At 40.3% G+C, this 27,725-nt stretch overlaps 1 protein-coding gene across 5 annotated transcripts in view; it reads left to right on the top strand.

The window, feature by feature from the left end:
- Nucleotides 1–27,725, top strand: part of grid2 (glutamate receptor, ionotropic, delta 2) — a 487,185-nt gene that overhangs the window by 94,847 nt on the left and 364,613 nt on the right. For all 5 annotated transcript variants that reach the window (XR_009129664.2, XM_058071482.2, XM_058071485.2 and 2 more), the window contains exon 2: nucleotides 7,385–7,540. Coding sequence is in view for 3 of the 5 variants with exons in the window: in XM_058071482.2 (XP_057927465.2) it covers nucleotides 7,385–7,540 (156 nt within the window). In the remaining 2 variants the exon portion in view is untranslated. The remainder of the gene's footprint in view (nucleotides 1–7,384; nucleotides 7,541–27,725) is intronic.

The raw sequence follows: 27,725 nt of genomic DNA, 5'->3' as shown, positions 1-27,725 counted from the left end.
GCTAATTATTTCTGTGCAGTAAGATTCAATATTTGGAAGATTTTCTTAGATCATAAAAAACTGTTTATGACTTTCTAAATACAGTTTTTACCATGAAGACTCCTATTATTGTTTAATAATATCACAGCTGTATCACAGCTGCTCTTAGCATAGCAAGCTACCAAGCTACCAAACAAAGACATCAAAAGTGTACCACTTCCACACGGAATGGGAGGATAGCTTTTTTTCACTGGATGGTGTCGGTCATGCTATGGCTGACTCGATGTAACATTAACATTATTTGATGCAGAGTGGGGCGGGCACGGCGGTCGAGTGGTTAGCGCGCAGACCTCACAGCTAGGAGAGCCAGGGTTCAATTCCACTCTCGGCCCCGTGGGTTTTCTCCGGTTTCCTCCCACATTCCAAAAACATGCTAAACATGCTAGGTTAATTGGCGACTCAAATTGTCCATCCATAGGTATGAATGTGAGTGTGAATGGTTGTTTGTCTATATGTGCCCTGTGATTGGCTGGCCACCAGTCCAGGGTGTGCCCCGCCTCTCGCCCGAAGACAGCTGGGATAGGCTCCAGCACCCCAGTGACCTTTGTGATGATAAGCGGTAGAAAATGAATGAATGTTTATCGTATGGCTGCACGGTGACCGAGTGTTTAGCGCACAGGCCACACAGCTACGAGACCTGAGTTCGAGTCCAGCCTCGGCCATCTCTGTGTGGAGTTTGCATGTTCTCCCCGTGCATGCGTGGGTTTTCTCCGGGTACTCCGGTTTCCTCCCACATTCCAAAAACATGCTAGGTTAATTAGCGACTCCAAATTGTCCATAGGTATGAATGTGAGTGTGAATGGTTGTTTGTCTATATGTGCCCTGTGATTGGCTGGCCACCAGTCCAGGATGTACCCCACGTCTCGCCCGAAGACACCTGGGATAGGCTCCAGCACCCCCTGCGACCCTCATGACCTATGGATATTATTTGACCAATAATAACCAATAGAGCGATGTTCTACCATAAGTGTAGCGAGATTGGACTTTCATTGAAAGTGAGCTTTTTTTTTCCTGTTCAAATCTTTCGCTGCCACTTAATATGATTCATATTTATTGAGTTATTCCTTTTTAGGAATTCATTAAAAAACGAGTCCCCACTTTGGAGGACAGATGGTTCTCTCTTGCCTCTTGTGAAACTAAACCAGAAACTTGTTTATACGTCTTTTTAAACAAAGGCAGCCATCTTGGACATGGAGTGAGTATGACGTTCATTAGTTATTTTTGATCAAGTTGTGTTTAACAATTATTTTTGCTAAATAAACTGTAAAACAGCCTCTTTTGGCAATTGAAAGTCAGGTACTGAAGGTGGAAATGAACATTCCCATTTCATTAAACGCAACCGGACTGTTCAGATTGTCTATATTTGTAAATAAATCAAATTGAATGAGAATATCCACAGGCTGAGAGTTAAACATCCTTTGTTTTTATTTTGGTTTCAGGGTAGTTCAAGGACAATGGAAATATTTATGGACAAAAACAAGGAAATTAATACCAAACACTTGAACATCAGCAGACATTTAAATCAATACAAACAATTTTGGATGCTGCCTCCATTTGTTGCAGATGCTCTTGTTCTTTCGAGAGGCGTTTTGGGAATAGACTGATTTATTTAATGCTGACTTCCCTGTATGCTGTGAATGTAAGCTTTTATTTACATTCATTGTCACGATTTACAAAGATTGATGCGCTATCGTCGTGTATTTTGTGCTCATCCATAAAATTGAGGCATTGTTGTTTCAGTGAAATGATGACTCATATTGATGCACGGAGCTCGCCATTGGTCTTTAACTCATTTAATATCAGCCATTTTTCTCAAGACAAAAACAAGGAAGGGCTTTTACATCAAAATAATTTATTGACAAATATAACACCACAAACATTTGGATTTGAACTGTTTCTCTACAATACGTAACCTTCTGCATGCTACACTCCTCCACGGACTCTCACTTCCTGCTTCCTAGCATGTGTGATTCTTCCATTCATGTAATCTCTACTGTGGATGTTTTTATGGCGTGAAATGCATTGGTGGAGAGTTGCATCATCAAGTCTTTTTGCTTCTCATGCAACCCCCCCCCCCCAAAAAAAAAAACCTGAAAGTTGGGATTGGGTGTTCTGGTTTAAGAAAAAAAAAATAAAATAAAAAAAAAAAGATGAGTGGTTTGCTTGCTGGCCTCACAGCTAGGAGACCCGAGTTCAATTCCACCCTCGGCCATCTCTGTGTGGAGTTTGCATGTTCTCCCCGTGCATGCGTGGGTTCTCTTCGGTTTTCTCCCACATTGCAAAAACATGCTAGGTTAATTAGCGACTCCAAATTGTCCATAGGTATGAATGTGAGTGTGAATGGTTGTTTGTCTATATGTGCCCTGTGATTGGCTGGCTGGCGACCAGTCCCTGGTGTACAGCTGGGATAGGCTCCAGGACCCCTTGTGAGGTAGAAAAGTGGTAGAAAATGAATGAATGAATATAGTATTATATTGGCAAATAATAAATGTGATACAATTTGCTTAAACAGGCATACTTTTGACTGATACTAATAACTGATACTTTTGACTGATAACTGGTACGGTACTTGCATGGTGGATGAGTGGTTTGCACGTTCAATTCCCCCCTCGGAATCTCTATGTGGAGTTTGCATGTTCTCCCCGTGCATGCGTGGGTTTTCTCCGGTTACTCCGGTTTCCTCCCACATTCCAAAAACATGCTAGGTTAATTAGCGACTCCAAATTGTCCAGTTAGTGCCTTACAGCTGGGAGACCCGAGTTCAATTCCAGCCTCTGCCATCTCTGTGTCGAGTTTGCATGTTCTCCCCGTGCATTGCAAGGTTTCCCCCCCACATTCCAAAAACATGCTAGGTTAATTAGCGACTCCAAATTGTCCATAGGTATGAATGTGAGTGTGAATGGTTGTTTGTCTATATGTGCCCTGTGATTGGCTGGCTTTGCGACCAGTCCAGGGTTTACCCTGCCTCTCGCCTGAAGACAGCTGGGATAGATTCCAGCACCCCCTGCAACTCTTGTGAGGAAAAGCGGTAGAAAATGAATGAATTAATAACTATTTCTTTGGTATAGAATGAATTTAAAGGGACCCATTATGCTCATTTTTGGTACTTCATGTTGAGTTGATAACCAGCACAAAAAGCTTTCTAGATCTTCCAGATTTTGCACCTCAAAAGTGGAAAAAGCATAATAAGTCTCCTTTAATGGAATTACCGCTACAGTGTCTCTACAGTGAGTGACAACATCCTGACTGCAAGGGTCAGTGCTATTGAAATTGAACTTGGATCCACTTAAGTCGGTGTACAGCCGGTATTTGTGGCATAGATTCGCTAACCTCTGAAAATGAGCCAACGCGCAGCCATTATTTTCTGGCAACACCTCCAAGTCAAAATGTCCAAATTGTGTCCTTGGTGGGACTATTTAGTGTCGGCATCATTGTTATCCAGCACTGCCTTCATTCTCTTGGCCGTGGAATTGAACCGAGCTGCACAGATTGTTGCCGGAAACCTCCTCCACCTTCCTTCCACTTGAAGATGCCCCACAGGTTGCATGGACTCGGCGGACTCCATCAACTTCACCATCTTCAGCATGATTGTCATATTGCGAATTATGTTGGAAAAATTTTCCGAGGGAGCGCACAGACCTCACAGCTAGGAGACCAGGGTTCAATTCCACCCTCGGCCATCTTTGTGTGGAGTTTGCATGTTCTCCCCCGTGCATGCGTGGGTTTTCTCCGGGTACTCCGGTTTCCTCCCACATTCCAAAAAAAACATGCTAGGTTAATTAGCGACTCCAAATTGTCCATAGGTATGAATGTGAGTGTGAATGGTTGTTTGTCTATATGTGCCCTGTGATTGGCTGGCCACCAGTCCAGGGTGTAGAAGACAGCTGGGATAGGTTCCAGCACCCTCCGCGACCCTTGTGAGGATAAGCGGTCGAAAATGAATGAATGAATACAGGCTGCACGGCGGACGAGTGGTTAGCGCGCAGACCTCACAGCTAGGAGACCCAGGTTAAATTCCACCCTCGGCCATTTCTGTGTGGAGTTTGCATGTTCTCCGGTTTCCTCCCACATTCCAAAAACATGCTAGGTTAATTAGTGACTCCAAATTGTCCATAGGTATGAATGTGAGTGTGAATGGTTGTTTGTCTATATGTGCCCTGTGATTGGCTGGCCACCAGTCCAGGGTGTAGAAGACAGCTGGGATAGGTTCCAGCACCCTTGCAACCCTCGTGAGGATAAGCGGTTGAAAATGAATGAATGAATACAGGCTGCACGGTGGTAGAGTGGTTAGCGCGCAGACCTCACAGCTAGGAGACCCAGGTTCAATTCCACCCTCGGCCATTTCTGTGTGGAGTTTGCATGTTCTCCGGTTTCCTCCCACATTCCAAAAACATGCTAGGTTAATTAGCGACTCCAAATTGTCCATAGGTATGAATGTGAGTGTGAATGGTTGTTTGTCTATATGTGCCCTGTGATTGGCTGGCTTTGCGACCAGTCAAGGGTGTACCCCGCCTCTTGCCCAAAGACAGCCGGGATAGGCTCCAGCACCCCCCGCGGATAAGTGGTACAAAATGAATGAATGAATGAAATTTTCCGAGGGATGTGCTTCAAAAGTTCCAAGTACATGTTGGATTCCTCCAAGCATCTCCATGTCTGAGGCCCAATGTTGCAGTGCTTTCAAACAATAGTTTGACCTAGTTCAGAAAGTCCTCGGAAAACCACAACGGATCAGTGCAACATAACACGAAAATCGGATGTGTTTTCACACTATGGTGCCTTCTTTTTTGCAGTTGGAGCCATGACAGCCATGACAGGATACTCGACCTTTTATGAGCATGTACAAAAGGCACGGAACATGAGTTTGGACTTTTAATTAATGTTCTGTTAACGTGACATTTAAGGAGTTTTAAATAATCAATGACAACGGACTGCAGTTCTTCTACTTTTTCCCGAACAAAGCAGTAGAATGAAGTCCGGTACGGTTTGAACAAGGTCGCCACAAGCTCATCCATATTGGATTGTTATTAAAAGAACAAATAGTCAATCAGAGCGGAGGGTGTTTACAGTTGCCAAATGTTAGACCGTTCCCGTTATTGAAGGATGCATATTTCATGAGGACTTGGTGATGAAGCAGCACTTGGCTCCAAGTTTACGGCCGCCTTCAAGCTGCAGTCACATTTCAAACTTGAGGTGTCCTTCTGAAGGTTAATTACATTTTGTGTTAGTGGGAGAGGAGAAGGAAAACAATCCCTTATAGCAGGGGTGTCCAAAGTGTGGCGCACATGCATGTTCACCATTTTGGTTCGTTTTTTTTGGACTGATCTTTGATTAGCTAGCAGATTGGCTATGTTCTAGATCAGGGGTCTCAAACTCAATTTACTTGGGGGCCACTGGAGCTTGGGTCTGGGTGAGACTGGGCCGCATCAGGTTTTCAAAAAAAAAACAAAAAACAAAAATGCATTTATTAAAGACAAAAAAAATTAAAAAACTTTGCTTTGGTTCCAATTTTCTACAAGAAAACCTCTGATAAAAAATTCCACTGTTCTCAAATATCTTACTTTTTATTTTTCTACACAAAATAAGATGAAAAAAACAAATCAAGAATAAAGAAAATCAATAAATCAGTAAAATAAATAAATATAATAATAACAATAAAACAGCAAATAATAAAAACTTAAGAAACCACATATAGTTGGTGGGTAGACAAATTATTTTTTTCAGATTAAAATGAACAAAGCATTATTAGAGCCCTGTAGACATGACAAAACACGACTATAGTCACATTTATACTCTTTTTATTTACAACATATTGCGCAACTGCAGGGTCTTGAGACACATGCTAACTCGCAAACTAACCGCTAGCGACCTAAACGGTAGCCTTCAAGTTATTTCCTTTAAACTTAAATAGCCAAAAACTTACCACTTCCACACGGATAGGGAGGATAACTATTAACAGTTATTTAACCTTTAACATGAACATTAATCAAACGTAATAATTTTTTCTGGGTACATGATACCATACAGCATCCATATCAAACATTAAACTTTCATATCAAGGCGGGGGCCTCAAAATCGTGTCCTGTGGGCCACATTTGGCCCGCAGGCCGCATGTTTGAGACCCCTGCACTACAGTATTGCGAGACCGAGGAGACTTACTGTGGTCCCTCGTTTATCGCGGTAAAATGACCCCAAACCCGGCTGTGATAAGTGAATTTCCGCAATGTATGATTCAATATTTTCATATAGCCAAAAACTTACCACTTCCACACGGATAGGGAGGATAACTATTAACAGTTATTTAACCTTTAACATGAACATTAATCAAACGTAATAATTTTTTCTGGGTACATGATACCATACAGCATCCATATCAAACTTGCGCGGGCCGCACTAACATTAAACTTTCATATCAAGACAGGGGCCTCAAAGTAGTGTCCTGCGGGCCATAATTGGCCCGCGGGCCGCATGTTTGAGACCCCTGTTCTAGATGTTGTAATAATAATTATAAGAAAAGAAAAATCCATTAATCATGTCCAAGATACGAATTATCCCCCAACCCTCTATGGGATTGCAGACCAATTTGCTCTGCAGTAATAGAACCGGACGCTTCTCCTTGAGCAATATAGCTGCAGCTTTGCCAACTTAATCAGCTACTCTAACCTTTCTGGTTATTAATGTAACCTGCCGTCAGTCGCACACACACACACACACACACACACACACACACACACTATGTATGCCTAGAATCGCATCACTGCTCCTCATCGTCCACAATTAGTAGTCCAGTGGTTTCTACTTTAGCGATGACTGTGTGTTGAAGATTGACCATGTTTAATTGAATATATAGATCCAAAACCGGGCGGCACGGCGGTCGAGTGGTTAGCGTTTTTTGCATGTTCTCCCCGTGCACGCGTGGGTTTTCTCCGGGTACTCCGGTTTCCACCCACATTCCAAAAAAAACATGCTAGGTTAATTAGCGACTCCAAATTGTCCATAGGTATGAATGTGAGTGTGAATGGTTGTTTGTCTATATGTGCCCTGTGATTGGCTGGCTGGCCACCAGTCCAGGGTGTACCCCGCCTCTCGCCCGAAGACAGTACTCATACTTTGAGTTCAGTTACTGCCACTTTGAGTATATCAGGTTGCCTACAGCCACAGCGGTTAATGCCAATGTTTTTTGACCCTTGTTTTTTTGACTCGCCCGAAGACAGCTGGGATAGGCTCCAGCACCCACCGTGACCCTCGTGGTCGAATTAATGAGTCTCATGAATGAATGAATCTCAACTAACTTCCTTTTGGCTTCAAGTGTTGATCAAATATCCTTTCTTTTTTTTTTTTTCCACAGGAGCCATATTTGATGAGTCGGCACGTAAGGACGACGAAGTGTTTCGCCTTGCGGTGGCGGACCTCAACCTTAATAACGAGATCCTAGAGACGGAGAAGATCACCATCTCTGTGGAATTTGTGGACGGGAACAACCCCTTCCAGGCCGTGCAAGAAGGTAGGACCGCATCGTTGTTGTTGACACTAAATTCATCAACACGCCGAAAACCGTCTTTGTGATGTTAGCTTCTGGTCTTACATTCAAGTCAATGGATATTCCTTTTTTCCCAACCCGGATGAAAAAACTATTATGTTTTTTCCTTTTGTGGGTGCTGCTTGGTATGTCAGAATATCAACAATCCGTGGGAGAGACATGACAGCAAAATGTAACCACAAGTGTAGAAGGAGACTACAATGGAGACCCATTCCTCTCAGCAAACAGCATGCTAGTCCCGTCTAAGCTCTGTGCAATATTTCTTTTTCCTTATCGCCATTGCATTTAAAAATATATTTTACAGCTGTCCTCTCCATTTTTTTTTTTTGTGTGTTTTTATGGTGTAGCAGCCGCCACTCGCTAACTTTGCAAGGCAGATGGATACCAAGCACTCACACTTGACGTTCGGATTGGCTGGCGTCAGCTGTTAGGAAGTGGTGCATTTGGGTGCATATAAATAACGGGGATACTAACCCTCATATTTGCGTTTAGATCAGGGGTGGGCAAACTTTTCGACTCACGGGCCGCATTGATATGACAAAATTTACGGGGGGGGGGGGGCAGACTATATATTTTACACGTAACAGTCCACCTGGTATTATTGTATCTGTAAAATTGTCATGCAATCTGCTATTATTATTATTTTATATTTATATTTAAATATTTTAAAAATAATAAAATATTATAATAATTACAATAAAATTTAAATAATAATTATTATATTATTATTATGTAAAATATGCAAATATAACAATAATATTATATATAATTAATATAATAATTAACATTAATATAATAATTATAATAATATAATAATCTAATAATAATAATAATTATTATTATTATGTGCTTGTGTCCCTTTTTTCAGGAGCACTTTGTAAAGAACAGACCATGTCAAAAAACAAAATTGATAAAACCATCAAAAGGTTGGCTCAGGCCATGATGCCAGGTTGTATGTTGAGTTTAAATGAAACACTTTGGAAAGATTGGACGGGCCGTATTCAAACACTTGGCGGGCCGGATGTGGCCCCCGGGCCGTAGTTTGCCCACCCCTGGTTTAGATACACAAGGTACCATTAGATTTGAAAACCAGAACCATTCAATGAAAATCGATACAGTGTACAGCTACAACAATTAATCAGTCAATTACCCAATTAATCTGCAGTTAATTTGGTAATCCCTTCATGTTTTTGATTGAAATATGTGAATATTTGTTTAATTTCCACGGTCATCCATGAAAGCACACCTATTATATTTTTGTTTTAGCCGTCACAAGATATTCACACATATAAATAAACCTTGACTTTGAAAAACAATTATGATATTTTAGTTTACCCCAACCAACCTCGCACATTACTCCGTCAATTGAAACAAGAAGCTGCGGATTTATCAATGAAGAAAATGATCATGATTATATTTTTATCTATGGTACATTTATTTTATTTAATTTATTTATATTATATTTATATTTATATTTATTTTTTATATATTTTTTAATTTATTTAATTTTAATTTTATTTTATTCATTTAATTTTTTCCTATTTAACCTTCCTCTTGTGTTAGAGTCGGCACCGACCCGTTTTACATTTTAATGCAAAAAAAGAATCACATAACATTTTATTTTAGTTTATTGCATCAAGGCTTTTTGACTTTTTCAGGAAACTCAATTTCAACAAAATAAAATTTTACAAAAATTTTAAATGGTCTGGTTGAAATTATGACCACTGTATTATTATAGTCGGTTTCGACCCGGTAATAATAATAATAATATGACTATAAAGCAAAATTTTCGCAAACTAGAGAGCTAGCGATCTAAACAGTAGCCTCCAAGTTATTTCCTTTAAACTTAAAAAGCCAAAAACTTACCACTTCCACACGGATAGGGAGGATAATTAACAGTTATTTAACCTTTAACATGAACATTAATCAAACGTAATAATTTTTTCTGGGTACATGATACCATACAGCATCCATATCAAACTAACATTAAACTTTCATATCAAGGCGGGGGCCTCAAACTAGTGTCATGCGGGCCACATTTGGCCCGCGGGCCGCGTGTTTGAGACCCATTCTTTAGGGGATTCTCATTTTGACCGCTTTTTCAGTATACCAGCAGAAAAACAATGTTCTATATCCATCAGTATTAGCCAAGTAACAAAATAACCTTCAATTTATTAATATGATTCTTTTCAGGTTCATTTTATCATTTTTGGAAATTAAAATCAAGGGGTATAGTGACAAAAAAAGACCTCCATGCCCACACCAAAAGTATTAAAACCAACATTTTCATGGATGAGAAGCCTAAGAAGATAACCAAGACATGAGAAGCAAATTTGATGGTAACTTAATATTTTTTGTGTATTTTATAGCTGATTTAATACTGGAAAGCTAACACAAGAGGAAGGTTAACATGATTTTTTTTTTTACCGAATATTCAAACTGAAACAAATTACAAATGACCTCCCCCCATCAGTATTACATATATTGCAATATATTAATTCACTTCTGTATATTTTATATTCTTGGAATCAAGGGAAAATATATCAATGAAAAAGCCTTAAGTCCAATCAATAATAACGAATAGTGGAAAGCAATTCAAGTAACATTTTGTGAACATTTCTTCAAAAATGGCAAAGATAAGTGAATAAAACGACCGTATTTGTCACACGGGTGCAACGAAAATGCCGTGGTAGCTTGGACAAGTCAACAATCCCATACTCAAAATGTCATAACAATAATAACCGTGCAACATTTCAGCCTGATCATAGTGTTTTCAACAGTCCGGGTAGGTAACAAAGGTATAACGTTTCAAAGAAAACAACTGACAAAGTAAAAAAAAAAAAAAAAAAACGGGAAGCAGCAGCCTTTGAATAAAGGATACTGTTGGTCTGACTGGTGAAAATTTGTCATGCTACCTTTGCCACCTAGCTTTCAAATGACATGGCTTTTCTCCAGTTTTCCATCTTTCTTGTAAAATACAAAAGTTCCAAACTTTTGACAAGCTAACACAGTCATGGTAGGCTACAGAGTATACGTGACAATCATGCACAATCCTACAATGGAACACTGATTGGTCAAGTTTGTGGAAATACTTGATTTGCAGTTTTTTTTTTTCTGCTTTGTTATAATTTAGGGGTGGCACGGTGGTCTAGTGGTTAGCGTGCAGACCACACAACAAGGAGACCAGGGTTCGATTCCACCCTCGGCTATCTCTGTGTGGAGTGAAAACAACATTGATAGAGATGGGTTTTGTTAATGTGAGTGATATCTCCAATCAATGTCAGTTGTATTCATATACGTAAGTACTTAAGGTACTTCAGAGCAAGGCGAGGCGAGGAAAAAACACACTCGAAGGAAGCAACCTCGAACAGAACCAACACTTAAAAAAAAACAAAAAAAAACACATATATAACAGTACATTTCTAACCTTTAATAATGATTTAGAGTGCATGAGAAAGCGGAAAGAACAACAACAACAGAACCTATGTTGTAATTTGTCTTAAGGAGGCAAAAATAGAGGTACATAAAGTTCATCACGGGCGGCACGGCGGTAAAGTGGTTAGCGCGCAGACCTCACAGCTAGGAGATCAGGGTTCAATTCCACCCTCGGCCACATCTTTGCATGTTCTTGCGTGGGTTTTCTCCGGGTACTCCGGTTTCCTCCCACATTCCAAAAACATGCTAGGTTAATTAGCGACTCCAAATTGTCCATAGGTATGAATGTGAGTGTGAATGGTTGTTTGTCTATATGTGCCCTGTGATTGGCTGGCTGGCAACCAGTCCAGGGTGTACCCCGCCTCTCGCCTGAAGACAGCTGGGATAGGCTCCATGCAGTAGAAAATGAATGAATGAATGACTTGCTCTGATGAATACAGCATTATATACATTATGCTGCAAGATCATCATTGAAAATATAATAATAATTATCACTCACTAACATACAGTATTACAAAAGCCATATATTATGATACAACCATAGCAAATATAGCCATGGTAAATAAAACATAACATAATAGGCATGCGTGGGTTTATCCTCACGAGGGTCACGGGGGTGCTGGAGCCTATCCCAGCTGTCTTGGGGCGAGAATCGGGGTACACCCTGGACTGGTCGCAAAGCCAGCCAATCACAGGGCACATATAGACAAACAACCATTCACACTCACATTCATACCTATGGACAATTTGGAGTCGCCAATTAACCTAGCATGCATGTTGTTGGAATAATTTTACTTTATCTTAGTTTTATTGTGTGAGAGACACATTGTTGTACTTTGTATGGAAAATGTAATAGAATTATTCCTGTTTTGTCCCCTCAAGTGCACAGTGATTCATTTTCTACCGCTTATCCTCACGAGGGCAAGGGTGCTGGAGCCTATCCCAGCTGTCTTGGGGCGAGAATCGGGGTACACTCTGGACTGGTCGACAGCCACCCAATCACATGGCACATATAGACAAACAACCATTCACACTCACATTCATACCCATGGACAATTTGGAGTCGCTAATTAACCTAGCATGTTTTTGGAATGTGGGAGGAAACCATGCAATGCACTCCACACAGAGATATGTAGCTGAGGGTGGAATTGAACTTGGGTTTCCTAGCTGTGATGTCTGCGCGCTAACCACTCGTCCGCCGTGCAGCCCCCTTTTGAATAATATTACAATTTATTTACAACTAGTCAGCATTGCTTTCCATCTAAATATGGTAGACTAATCATGCATTATTTGTATTTTTTAGATTGTATTTTTTGGGAAAAAACATAGCTTTCAATGCTTCCTCAATAGGGAATGTGAGCTACAAAGACCCTGCAATTCAAAAATAAATAAGATTCAAACTCCAAGAGGTGTGAACCAATAGATCCGTTGCTCTAATGTGAGTAATGAGAAATGGCACATCACAATAAACATAACAATGCAGACCACATTACAATCGAGCCGCCCAACTGGATTTTAATTCCAAGAGAATTATCTCTTATCCAAATGATTTACTGCGTCTCTACCCTGAGGACTGTTCATTTGTGTGTGTGTGTGTGTGTGTGTGTATTTTGATATATGCCGGGATCTTTAAGGAGTGTTTAAAGCCTCCTGGATTAAATCAAACGCCCTTTCTCCAACCCTCCCATCTTTCTCACTAACATGCTACCTAATTGTGGATCTGCTGCTGTCACTTTTATTTACATCTAACGTGTCTACAGCCTTCTTTCCTTCGCCTTATTGCCATAGTAACCCGCCCAGCCGTGACTCTGGGGGAGAAACAGGTGGAGCTGTGCATGTGTGAGCGCGGTGCACACTCGCGTCGCCATCGATTAACGCAATGAGGATCGACTAATTGGATAACTGGGCTATGGAAAGATGGGTTGGGGGGGGGGGCAAATGACGAGCGAGGGGGGAGATCACGGAAGCGCAGGCAACTTGATTTTTCATCTCCATTTTGGATCCACACGCGAGCCTACCGCACATGTTAACACACAAATACAGAACATTTTTAGGAAAGTGTTTTTATAAGTACTTTATATATATATATATATATCGCAAATACCAGTATATAAGCTGCCCCCCGCTACATTTTGAAATTTGAAATTGCAGCAGGTAATTACTCACTATAGCAGTCTGACTCATGGTGTCATCTTACATTCATCAAACATTCAATTCATCACACAGCAATTTAACACACAATTACATGTTGTAACAGTATTATTAGAACAGTATTATTAGAACAGTATTTTAACATTCATTCATTTTCTACCATTTTCGCGGGGGTGCTGGAGCCTATCCCAGCTGTCTTCATGCGAGAGGCGGGGTACACCCTGTGATTGGCTGGTACACCATTCAAACAACCATTCACACTCACATTCACTATGGACAATTTCTCCTAGCTGGAGTCGCTAATTAACCTAGCATGTTTTTGGAATGTGGGAGGAAACCATGCAATGCACGAGGAGAACGTGCAAACTCCGAGGGTGGAATTGAACCCTGGTCTCCTAGCTGTGAAGTCTGCGCGCTAACCACTCGACCATTCATTTTCTACCGCTTTTCCTCACGAGGGTCGCGGGGGGTGCTGGAGCCTATCCCAGCTGTCTTTGGGCGAGAGGCGGGATACACCCTGGACTGGTGGACAGCCAATCACAAGGCACATATAGACAAACAACCATTCACACTCACATTCATACCTATGGACAATTTGGAGTCGCTAATTAACCTAGCATGTTTTTGGAATGTGGGAGGAAACCATGCAATGCACGAGGAGAACGTGCAAACTCCACACAGAGATAGCTGAGGGTGGAATTGAACTCGGGTTTCCTAGCTGGGAGGCATCTGCACGCTAACAACTCGACCGCCGTGCCACCCAGTATTTTAACATTTCACCCATAAATAACATTGGAGGACAAGCATTGGATGGCGCTGCAATGCTGCCCTATTAGTTTCACCCTTGAGCTGGAACCTATCCCAGTTGACGTTTGAGTACATCCTGGAGTGGTTACAATCCAAATTACAGCATACAAAATCTTTTAAAACTTAAAAAAAATGGGTGCTAAAATAAAAACGTTAGCAAACATGTACAACTTGTCGGAGATATGCCAAATCTTGCAAAAACTGTTGCGTCTTTGATCATTTTTCAAGCGGCAAATTGTCATATTGTCACTTGTTGATGTGATTTATTAAAAAAAAAAAAAAAAACGATTGCGTCGAGGCAGTTTATGAAGCGCAAATCATCAAGGCGGCCTCAGACAAAATGTTTAAAAATGATAATACACTGTTTAATCTTCAAGTTAATTAAGTTTCAAAGGATTACGAGTTATGAAATATATACATAGTTAGTGAAATATATAAATGTGTGTGTATATATATATATATATATATATATATATATATATATATATACATTTCCACACATTTTAATCCCGAGCTCTTGCCATCTTTGTGGGTTTATCTGCTGTGACACTGGAACTTGAGAGGAATTATGTGCTTGTAGTGCTAAAGTCAGCATGAAGTGACTGCCTTCAGGCTGTGAGAAGAAACACTAGACTTCTTACATGAGCGTGATGTGAATAACTAAATCAGACTATGGCGCATTGATGAGTACACAGGCAGGCGTGCAATGCGTGCGGCTGGAAAATAAACTTTTTTTTTTTTTTTTTTTTTCCCAAGCTAAATGTAAATGTAACCTTTTTACTTTCAGTATCACATTGTCTGCGGTTATTTATTAAAATCTCCTTTTTTGTTAAAAAAAAAATTATTTATTTCCCAAAAAGTACTTTTACACAACACTCTAATTACAATAATAACAAGTAGATTTTATACACAAACCAACATCAATGTTAACTTTAACTGCATTGTGTATGATGTATGTTTATATGATACAGTAAAGTCTGGTTATATCGATATCGGTTAAAATGAATTACTACTTATTACGATACTATTTTCATTTCCCGGCAAATTTCTAGTCTTTTATGATATAATTAGCTCCGTTAGTACGATACCCGGTTATTATGATAATCCGGTTACTACGATGCCCTTTTCATCTCCCGCCAGCCAATTTGGTCTGCTTATATCGATACAAAAGCAGCTTAAATCAATCTTTGCTTAAGGATTTCAATACCAAAAAAGAACACGGCCAACGGCTGCTTCCAGTCAACTTTATTTTTCACACTTCCACCACCAGAGTGCAGCACACACAGCGGAAAACACCCGTCCCTCGCGCCTACCCCTCCGGGTGGCAACACCTTCCCTATCGATAGTTCCGGGGTGAATTATGTTCCGGGGTGAATTATGTCCCGGTAACCGTAATCACTACAGCATAAGTTTATTTTTATTTACTGTAGTACAAAATGTATTGTAGTACAAAAGCATGCTAGATACGCAATCCATGAACTCAAGGAGAAAATTACATGCCATATCAAAGATCCGCCCACTTTTAATGCAGTTCGGCGCAGGATCGGATATATGGATAGTCCGGTTATATCTGTATTTTTTCCGACTCCCGAGAATATCGATATAACGAGACTTTACTGTATATGTTTTAGTGTATGTGCGCAGAAGTTGGGAAGTTCTCGGTCAGGTTTTTGGACTGTACATCCACAAACATTTACTATAAATTGGTATCAGTCCGATTGTTCAATCATCTGATACAAAATGCTGATATTCTAATTACTCGCCCAAGTTCCAACATAATAGCCACGTATACATGGACCCAAATATTCCAATTCCATTCGGTTTATTTGCTCAAACGGAAAGAATCTAATCTTTGTATACACTTCATTCCCAAAGAAAAGTGCCAATCCGAATGAACATACAATAGGATTCCCAGGGGTGGAATATTCCTTTCCCCAATCCGATTGAGGTATCTTGTATTTGCTCTAACGGAAAACATGACATCACCAATGTGAAATACTGTACATGTTTAAGAATAGTCACTGTAGCACTTGGCCTTTTGCTAAGAATGATATAAATGATTGTACTTTAGACTGTACAGTACTGTACTTTAGACTGTACAGTACTGTACTCCAATCTCGTTGTACATCTTGTATAATGACAATAAATTCCACAGTGGTACCTCAGTTGATGTCCACCCTAGTTTTCAATAAACATCCGAAATTGCATCTGCGATTCAGAGGGCAGTGGATGTAGCTGGAGGGACCCAGCAGAGGTGGATAAACCTACTTTTCATTCAGGTTTTCAGTTCATAAGTTCAAGACTAGAAATAAATGAATTGTGAAATACAAAACGTGATTTGTGGATGTCGGCATTTTGGTAAGGTTCTGGTAAAATGAGCAGATTGGCTTTTTTTAGCGCCATCTGTGGAACAGAATCTAAACACTTCTGTACTTTATTTTAAGTCCAGTTTTATTTTAAAAAAAACAATACATATCTATATAAAACATGTCCCGAGTTTAATTATAAAATATTAGTAAGCTTAAATTTGATTTTTTCCGGTTTAAATTTATCCTGGTGCGTTCTAACATGTAACACAGAGCTTGAGACGTTCGGCACTGGAATGCTGCGGAAAGTTTTTTTTTTGATCCAAACTAAATTTCAAGACCGGACAAATGGAAAAACTGGCAATACGGAGTTATTCCAACAAGTGAAGGAAAAACTCGGAAATCAGTATCACGTGATGTTGATGTTTACGTTTTACTGGGCATGCCCCATTGACTATTCATTTGGATTATAGCAGCGCATGTAGACCAGAGATTGGAATATTCCTTTCCATGTATACTATTGTTTTTGGAAATATTCCATTCTGAAAGAGGAAAAAACTCATGTAAATGTGGCTAGTGTCTCTGCTCCATTCTTTCGGCAAATATAGCAGTGAGCCTTTGTTTTGGCACCTTCTCAGGCCCCCCTGTGAGGGTATTTTTGTTGTAATTCCTGCTCCGGGAAGACTGTCTTACACCTGACATTTGTGTACCTCTGCTGGCAAAGCTCGCTGTGCGCCACTTTAATGTTCTCCTTTAGGCTGCTGTCGATGGACCTGGCGTTCTCAATCCCCTTGACGAGCATTTTTGAGATTACGGCCTTTCTTGCTGGGTTTCCTTCTGGGAACGGAACGGAGGAGTCATTGGTTGGAACATTTCCAATTGAAAACCAAAACCTCAACCTGTCATACCGGGGTAAAGTCACCCAGCATCCATCCATCCAGAATTATTCTGGGTATTGACAGTCGATTTGACTGTAAAATGTCTACCTCCGGGCGGCACGGTGGACAAGTGGTTAGCGCGCAGACCTCACAGCTAGGAGACCAGGGTTCAATTCCACCCTCAGCCATCTCTGTGTGGAGTTTGCACATTCTCCCTGTGCATTGCATGGTTTCCTCCCACATTCTAAAAACATGCTAGGTTAATTAGCGACTCCAAATTGTCCATAGGTATGAATGTGAGTGTGAATGGTTGTTTGTCTATATGTGCCCTGTGATTGGCTGGCCACCAGTCCAGGGTGTACCCCGCGGAAAAAGTGGTAGAAAATGAATGAATGAATGAATGTCTGCCTCCGGTCACTTAATAGCACATCGGGGTCTCGCTAGCGCTGGGTCAAAAAACATTGGCATTAACCGCTGCGGCTGTAGGCAACCTGATATACTCAAAGTGGCAGTAACTGAACTCAAAGTATGAGTGATGAACTTTCATTTTTCCTCACAAGGGTCGCTGGGGGTCTTGGGGCGAGAGGCGGGGTACACCCTGGACTGGTGGCCAGCCAATCACAGGGCACATATAGTCAAACAACCATTCACACTCACATTCATACCTATGGACAATTTGGAGTCGCCAATTAACCTAGCATGTTTTTGGAATGTGGGAGGAAATCGGAGTACCCGGAGAAAACACATGCATGCACGGGGAGAACATGCAAAGATGTGGCCGAGGGTGGAATTGAACCCTGGTCTCCTAACCACTTGACCGCCGTGCCGCCCGTGATGAACTTTATGTACCTCTATTTTTGCCTCCTTAAGACAAATTACAACATAGGTTCTGTTGCTGTTGTTGTTCTTTCCGCTTTCTCATGCACTCTAAATCATTATTAAAGTTTAGAAATGTACTGTTATATATGTGGGGTTTTTTTTTAAGTGTTTACTGCAGTCATTCGGTTCAGTTGTTTAGTGATGGGTTAGGATGAAGGGGCGATTGAGGCGGTTTCCATGGTAACAACGTTTTTTCTAAAAAAAAGTTTTTGTGGTATTGTGGTGGAATCCAGCAGCTGACAGCTGGGAGGAAAACCAGTGGGACACTTTTTTTTTTTTTTTTTTTTTTTTTTGGGGAGCGTGTGCAGCCATGCGTGCACTCAATTTGGGGATGGTCTGTTGATGGTGAGAGTCTCATTTGAATATTTGAATAGCCGTGGTGGCGTCAAGTATAGCTCCATTGAGAAACGTTTCCTTCCTGCCCCTACTGAGCTTTGACAGTCCCCCCCCCCCATCTCACGCCCCTCTCTTTATTGCTTGGCTGCCAGCTTTCTATAATACACAAGTATCTCTGTGTCATCTTGTTTTTGCATGGACTCACAAATTTTTTTTGTCTTCCACTTCGACAGTGCTTTTAACTTGAATGGTGTCATGCAAGTTGCTCTTGATGGGACTTCTTGTGTTTTTAATGAGTTAAAATAGCTTTTTTCACTGGATGTAGCCTACTTCATATGCAATTTTTTAGCATGTCTTTTCCAAGGACACCCTCACGAGCCCACTTGGGACATTTTTTTCACTTTCCTGGTTATCCTTAGTCTTTAACACGTTTGTCCATGCACGATGGCAACTGTCCTTCAAATGCGAACCAGCTAAGAATCAAAATACCATAGCCAATCACGATAGCTTGGATTGGATGAATAATGTTAAAGGTGGATTTTAACTTAACTGAGTCACAAAACAATTCATATATTTTGCATGATGCTTTTAACCCTTGGATGCATAAGTGGGTCAAAAATGGTCAGGTTGTTTTCTTGAAATATCTTCATAATGAAAAATTTTCATTATTTCATATTCCAGGTATTCCTCAAAAAACATGTTTTTGCTATAATAAAATTCACATTTTTAACTTACCTTTTTATAAATTTTAAGAAATTTTAGTTTTTGTGTTACTACCCCAACCTTCTATAAGTGGGTCAAAATTACTCGGTCAGGTTGTTTTCTTGAAATATCTTTGTAATGAAATTTTTCATTATTTCATATTCCAGGTATTCCTCAAAAAACATGTTTTTGCTATAATAAAATTCACATTTTTAACTTACCTTTTTATAAATTTTAAGAAATTTTAGTTTTTGTGTTACTACCCCAACCTTCCATAAGTGGGTCAAAAATGACCCGGTCAGGTTGTTTTCTTGAAATATCTTCGTAATGAAATTTTTCATTATTCATATTCCAGGTATTCCTCAAAAAACATGTTTTTGCTATAATAAAATTCACATTTTTAACTTACCTTTTTATAAATTTTAAGAAATTTTAGTTTTTGTGTTACTACCCCAACCTTCCATAAGTGGGTCAAAAATGACCCGGTCAGGTTGTTTTCTTGAAATATCTTTGTAATTAAATTTTTCATTATTTCATATTCCAGGTATTCCTCAAAAAACATGTTTTTGCTATAATAAAATTCACATTTTTAACTTACCTTTTTATAAATTTTAAGAAATTTTAGTTTTTGTGTTACTACCCCAACCTTCCATAAGTGGGTCAAAAATGACCCGGTCAGGTTGTTTTCTTGAAATATCTTTGTAATTAAATTTTTCATTATTTCATATTTCAGGTATTCCTCAAAAAACATGTTTTTGCTAACATAAAATTCACATTTTTAACTTACCTTTTATACATTTTAAGAAATTTTAGTTTTTGTGTTACTACCCCAACCTTCCATAAGTGGGTCAAAAATGACCCGGTCAGGTTGTTTTCTTGAAATATCTTCGTAATTAAAATTTTGTCATTATTTCATATTCCAGGTATTCCTCAAAAAAACATAGCTCCATGGCTTCTATGTAACTGCAGAGAATCAATCGACTTGCCAATGTGATGTACACAAAGAGTAGGAGTGTAAACATGACTGTGGGGGTGTTATTCCATGTCTACAGGACTCTATTAAAGATAAAACATCAACAGTTTAAATATGCTTAATCTATGAAAATATTCTGTTAATATTGATTCCAATTTTGCGGAAATTGACTGAATGCTGTCTGGTTTGGAACCAATTTTTGTATGTTTTTTTAATTTTTTTTATCACTTTTTCAGTAGTATAGTATTCCAGTCTTTTCTATTCCATTGAGAAGTTTGCTTTTATATGATTTGGAAATGAAAAATGCTTCTGTTTGACTTAAGTTATTCCGACCAGTGGAAGTCCTGTGAACTTTAGCATACAAAAGCAACAAAACACACAACACAAAACCTTCCTGTCGCTTTTTAAAAAGCCTGAATGTAATGAATGAGCAGTCACCTGGTCTCAATGACATTGCCACTTTTATTCATTGATTGACTAACATGAAAATATGTATCACGGTAATGACTTCAGTTCAATTCCAATAAAACAGCTTGTCAAAGAGTTGAGCACATCGTCAGGCTAGCCTGTCTCCGGCGTCACACGCTCGGTTGACTGTCAGTCGGCTCGCTTGGTTGTCATGACGACTTGTCAAGGTACTCCTTCTCCTTGACAAATGCTTGACGTGCGTAAATCACCTGAGTGGACTTGTCAGCAGTTTAAGGACGGGGGGGGGGGGGGGTGTGGATTGGATACGAGCGGCAGAGAATGTCACCTTCTTTGTGGCCATTATTGGAACTCGACAACACACACTCACACACACATGCACACGTGCTAATGAGCCAAAAGCGGCTAATCGGGATATGAAAAGGCCAAACTAAAATGGCATAGGCTGTTTTTATTTTGGTTTTACTTTACAAGCTTAGATTTCACAAAAAGCTTCTAAAATGTTTTTTAAGGCGTTGTCGTCACACACAATTTTTAATTTTTTATTTTTTATTTTAAATTTTAAATTTTAAATTTTAAATTTTTAATTTTTAATTTTTAATTTTTAATTTTTAATTTTTAATTTTTAATTTTTAATTTTTAATTTTTAATTTTTAATTTTTAATTTTTAATTTTTAATTTTTTATTGTTAATTTTTTATTGTTAATTTTTTATTGTTAATTTTTTATTGTTTATTTTTTATTTTTTATTTTTTATTTTTTATTTTTTATTTTTTATTTTTTATTTTTTATTTTTTATTTTTTATTTTTTATTTTTTATAAATAAAATATTTTAAATAAAATAAAATAAAATAAAATAAATTTTACTTTTAAAAATAAAAGTAAATGCAGCATGGCGGTCGAGTGCTAAGCGCACAGACCTCACAGCTAGGAGACCAGGGTTCAATTCCACCCTCGGCCATCTCTGTGTGGAGTTTGCATGTGTGAGTCGGAACGAACGTGAATATGAGTGAACGGATCGACTCGACACGGCTGACCGTTGAACAGGAGGGGAGATCACAGGCTAACGACCAATTGACCGAAATGACCAAAACGAACGGATCTTTTTTACTGAATGAACCGGTTCACTGAAATTAACGGTTTTACCCAACACTACCCGGCGTAGTTACGGCTCAGTGTACCTGTGGCAGCTATGGAACGAACCTGTGAACGGAATGAACGAGGTCATTCGGTTAATCTCTCGGTCTTTCAGTTAGCTAACCCTACCCAACCACAGAGCGAGGCGCGGCGATAGTCCCCACGTCCTGCAAACGGAACGGTGAACTGACTCTCCAGCCAATCAAAAAAAACGGGTATTTTAAAGGCGGTGACCTCGTTCATTCCGTTCACAAAAAAGAACGAGTTCTTTTGACCCGTTCGTCAGTGGACATCAGTGGACATCGTGAAATGGTTGGTTAGTTACGGTAAAAAGTAGTTCTTTTGACCCGTTCGTTCATAACCACTAACCGGGTATCTGATGTGGATGAATCCTCTAAGTTGTTTACTTTCTCGTTCGATACAGTTCATTTTATTAAGCCCCAAAGCGGACCTCAGGGGAACGTCTTTTATTGTGGAGGGGAAAAAAAATCATGCCTCATACTATTATCTTGTATTTTATTGTTAGCCCTCAAGAGTCAATTTAGTGTCCCGAGGTTCTAAAGAAATTTGTTACACCCACTCATGGAACTCTTATTGTCTCTCTCATTCGATAATATTGCTTGGTTTCTTTTAGTAACCGACATCTGAACACTTTCTTTGGATTTTCACAGTGTTGAACAGGGAATATGTTATAGTTCGGGTAATTCACTTAACCACTTTTCAGATTCTGAAGTCATGTACGGGTGGTCCCTGGCACATTTTGGACTGTTGGATCTAAAGCAGGGGTCTTAAACTCAATTTATTTGGGGGCCACGCATCAGGTTTTCCAAAAAAAAAAAAAAAAAAAAAAAAAAAGATAAAAAAATTTCTACAATAAAAGTTCTGATAAAACATTCCACTGTTCTCAAATATCTTACTTTTTATTTTTCTACACAAAATAAGATGAAAAATAAATAAACAAATCAAGAATAAAGAAAATCAATCAATCAGTAATAAATAAATATAATAATAATAATAAAAACTTAAGAAACCACATATAGTTGGTGGGTAGACAAATTATTTTTTTCATATTAAAATGAACAAAGCATTATTAGAGCCCTGTAGACATGACAAAACACGACTATAGTCACATTTATACTCTTTTTATTTACAACATATTGCGCAACTGCAGGGTCTTGAGACACATGCTAACTAGAGAGCTAGCGACCTAAACGGTACCCTTCAAGTTATTTAAATATCAACTTATCAACTTAAATAGCCAAAAACTTACCACTTCCACACGGATAGGGAGGATAACTATTAACAGTTATTTAACCTTTAACATGAACATTAATCAAACGTAATAATTTTTTCTGGGTACATGATACCATACAGCATCCATATCAAACATTAAACTTTCATATCAAGGCGGGGGCCTCAAAATAGTGTCCTGCGGGCCACATTTGGCCCGCGGGCCGCATGTTTGAGACCCCCGATCTAAAGCATGTTCCGAATAGAGGTTTAACATGCAAATATAGGAGTCCAACAGTTGTTGAGTATTCTTCGAGACTATCGGCGTGCTTGCCCCCCCAGCCATGGACCATAGTGTGGGTCCCTCCCACCGATTCTTGTCTTTTTTTCCCCCGCTTCGCTCCTCCTCCCTGTATGTAAGGGGCAAATATAATGTGAACGATTGCGAGCGAGAGCAATTTTGTAGTTAATGAATCCCTCCAGACATCCCTCATCATTCCCATCCACTGCCAGTTGAAGCCCAGAGCCGTGCAGCCATAAAGGACATTGTTTATAGACGGAAGAAAGCACTTAGTTCCTTCTTCACACCTTTTAGCCAGAAGGATGCCTTCAGAGTCGGGAAGAATAAGAGACAAAGAGATAAGACAAGGGAGGATAAGAGTGGGTCGAGGGGGTTACGGTACACATTGAGACGATGTGAGACGACACGAGGGGGAGTGGGGCTACATTCTGGAGGTGAGGAAATGAGGCCGACTGATAGATGACTGACACACGGGGGCAGGAAAAGCCATGGATGGAATGAAGAGACTAATGCTGGCGAGGGAGATTGATGGGTTAAAAGGAGACGATGCTCAGGTTTAAATGAACTGGGACGGCCTGTTTTGCATTCATGGATGGCGGCCATTATGGAAGACCATCATTTCAGCACCACGGGACGGTGATGAAAGGAAAAACATGTTGGACCAGTATCTGCTTCTAGTTCAATACCTTCTAGAACCTTGGACACCATTATTGGAAGAAATTGTCCCTGCGTGATTTAGTTGCTTGGACAGATCCTTTTTTTGTCCCGAAGGGTACGTATGAAAGGATAGAAAGTACATACTTATATATTTACTCATATATTTAGCTTTATCATCCATATTTGAGAATCAGCAACTCTGAGTTCATGGTTCTCAGATCCGACGTGGTACCTTGTACCTTTAGTACGTTTGCGTCACGGTCGTATTCCCGAACACGGGACGAACAGGCGAATTCATGTGGCGTTTTCTGTGATGCGGGCTTTGCATCGATACGTTGTGAGGATGGCAAAGTCGATCTGCATTCCTACCCTCAACAACAGTAATGATCTTTAGTGACCAAAAGGATCAAAGGATCAAAGCAGGACTCGACAATAACGATGTACCGATGGCCCTGAGGCAAGTTAAAACAAAATTCGGGCAAGTAAATCCAATCAGTGATATTCCTGTCGGGCAAGTGCGAATCGTTTTTTTTAAAGCGGTTCTAGTTGGGTGTTGGTAAAAAAACACGGACTGCGTAATTCCGGTGCCTATTTTTAAAAATCTCAACGTTCTCTACGACCTGCAGGTCCTTGGACCAAACAAACAGAGGTCATTTTAACCGAAGCAAACACAGGATGTGTGAACGCAACTTTTAAGTCCCGTTGGTCACTGAATGCAACAATTTGACACATCGTTGGGTCATTTCCATTATCCAAAGCTCTACTAGGAATTTAGTTTTTTTTTTTTTTTAGGAATGATGGACATTACAGGCTAGCATTGATGGATCTGATCTGGACTGGACTGGACTTTGCATCGATATGTTGTGAGGATGGCAAAGCTCTCAATTTACCAGTCGATCTGCATTCCTACCCTCAACTACGGTAATGATCTTTAGTGACCAAAAGGATCAAAAGTACAAGGATCAAAGGATCTCGACAATAACGATGTACTGATGGCCTCGGGGCAAAGTTAAAACAAAATTCGGGCAAGTAAATATGGCAACACAAGAGACTATATCTCAAAATGAACATGTTCACATTGTGGCCCACGTGTCAATGTTTACTTCAATGAACCGCAGCTCCTCAAGTCCCGACAGCACTCGTGCACCTAAATATGGCAACACGAGAGACTATACCTCAAAGTGAACATGTTCACATTGTGGTCAACGTTTACTTCAACGAACCGCAGCTCCCCAAGTCCCGACAGCACTCGTGCACCTAAATATGGCAACACGAGAGACTATACCTCAAAGTGAACATGTTCACATTGTGGCCAATGTGTCAACGTTTACTTCAACGAACCGCAGCTCCCCAAGTCCTGACAGCACTCGTGCACCTAAATATGGCAACATGAGAGACTATACCTCAAAGTGAACATGTTCACATTGTGGCCCACGTGTCAACGTTTACTTCAACGAACCGCAGCTTCCCAAGACCCGACAGCACTCGTGCACCTAAATATGGCAACACGAGAGACTATACCTCAAAGTGAACATGTTCACATTGTGGCCAACGTGTCAACGTTTACTTCAACGAACCGCAGCTCCCCAAGTCCCGACAGCACTCGTGCACCTAAATATGGCAACACGAGAGACTATACCTCAAAGTGAACATGTTCACGTTGTGGCCAATGTGTCAACGTTTACTTCAACGAACCGCAGCTCCCCAAGTCCCGACAGCACTCGTGCATCTAAATATGGCAACACAAGAGACTATATCTCAAAATGAACATATTCACATTGTGGCTAACGTGTCAACGTTTACTTCAACGAACCGCAGCTCCCCAATTCCCGACAGCACTCGTGCACCTAAATATGGCAACACGAGAGACTATACCTCAAAATGAACATGTTCACATTGTGGCCCACGTGTCAATGTTTACTTCAACGAACCGCAGCTCCCCAAGTCCTGACAGCACTCGTGCACCTAAACATGGCAACATGAGAGACTATACCTCAAAATGAACATGTTCACATTGTGGCCCACGTGTCAACGTTTACTTCAACGAACCACAGCTCCCCATGTCCCGACAGCACTCGTGCACCTAAATATGGCAACACAAGAGACTATACCTCAAAGTGAACATGTTCACATTGTGGCCAATGTGTCAACGTTTACTTCAACGAACCGCAGCTCCCCAAGTCCTGACAGCACTCGTGCACCTAAACATGGCAACATGAGAGACTATACCTCAAAGTGAACATGTTCACATTGTGGCCCACGTGTCAATGTTTACTTCAACGAACCGCAGCTCCCCAAGTCCCGACAGCACTCGTGCATCTAAATATGGCAACACGAGAGACTATACCTCAAAGTGAACATGTTCACATTGTGGCCAATGTGTCAACGTTTACTTCAACGAACCGCAGCTCCCCAAGTCCTGACAGCACTTTTGCACCTAAATATGGCAACACAAGAGACTATACCTCAAAGTGAACATGTTCACATTGTGGCCAATGTGTCAACGTTTACTTCAACGAACCGCAGCTCCCCAAGTCCTGACAGCACTTGTGCACCTAAATATGGCAACACAAGAGACTATACCTCAAAATGAACATGTTCACATTGTGGCCCACGTGTCAACGTTTACTTCAACGAACCGCAGCTCCCCAAGTCCTGACAGCACTCGTGCACCTAAATATGCAACACAAGAGACTATACCTCAAAGTGAACATGTTCACATTGTGGCCAATGTGTCAACGTTTACTTCAACGAACCGCAGCTCCCCAAGTCCCGACAGCACTCGTGCATCTAAATATGGCAACACGAGAGACTATACCTCAAAGTGAACATGTTCACATTGTGGCCAATGTGTCAACGTTTACTTCAACGAACCGCAGCTCCCCAAGTCCCGACAGCACTCGTGCATCTAAATATGGCAACACGAGAGACTATACCTCAAAGTGAACATGTTCACATTGTGGCCAAAGTGTCAACGTTTACTTTCATGCAACGTCATGATCTATGTAGGAAAAAAAACACAAGAAATGATAATAATTTAATATTCATTTGAGATTCTCATGTGATGCCACAAAAATTTGATAATATCATTATGGCAGTTTTTTCATTTTACGTGGGGCAAGTTCGGGCAAGTAGTTCTCACCTTCAGGATTCCCCATGAGCAAGTCATTTTTGTTTTTAATGTAGAGCTCTGCAAAGGTACTGGTGGCCAAAATGAGTTTTCTCCCGAGGACCATGACTGAAACATCATTTGTAACCCAAATCGTAACATTTTGTCTGATTTGGCCGCACGGACAACAGTACCAACAACAAAACGGCGGCAGAAAAGGGAGTATGATGAGGAAGGAAATATTGCCAAAGGAGGGATGAGAGACGCTGGAGAGGTTTGAGGATAAAATGTTTGACACGTATTATCGAGAGATCACAGTAGTTCGGCGTTCCGATGTGTTGCCGGTTCAACACTAATGGCTTTCCAGTTCCTCTTGAGTGTGCCATCTATCAAGCTTGGATTTTTATCACAAATGTCTTATGGGGGGGGGGTGTAAACCCTCCTCAAAAGGCATCCCTTCGTCGGTTGGAGCAACTAATCCGTTCATATTTTTATCACCAGCCTGCAGAGACCGTGAGCACTTAATGGCGGAGCAATTTTCTGTGCCCACACAATACAGCAATCTCACAGGATGTCAGTCAAATTTAGCAGCTGTCCTCATCCATTTTGCATCGGAGCGCACACAGATTTGATTTCCTGGCATGGCAGACCTGGAAGTGTGGTCATGTTCTGGAATTACGTTTTTTTTTAGGAAAAGGAAAGTGGCTGATGAGGACATTTTTCCTTATTCGGACTTGCTAAACGGATTCAGTGAAAGGAGAGGCGAGCATTGGAAGTGAAATTAAAGGTCCTCTACTAGGGAAAATGGACTTGGACGGAATTT

This window comes from Doryrhamphus excisus, linkage group LG3, assembly GCF_037039965.1.
Source record: "Doryrhamphus excisus strain RoL-2023G ecotype Guam linkage group LG3, RoL_Dexc_Guam_v1.1, whole genome shotgun sequence".
Taxonomy (NCBI): Eukaryota; Metazoa; Chordata; class Actinopteri; order Syngnathiformes; family Syngnathidae; genus Doryrhamphus; species Doryrhamphus excisus.
Note: the sequence above shows the minus strand (reverse complement) of the source record. Positions and strands in the feature narration are given on the sequence as shown.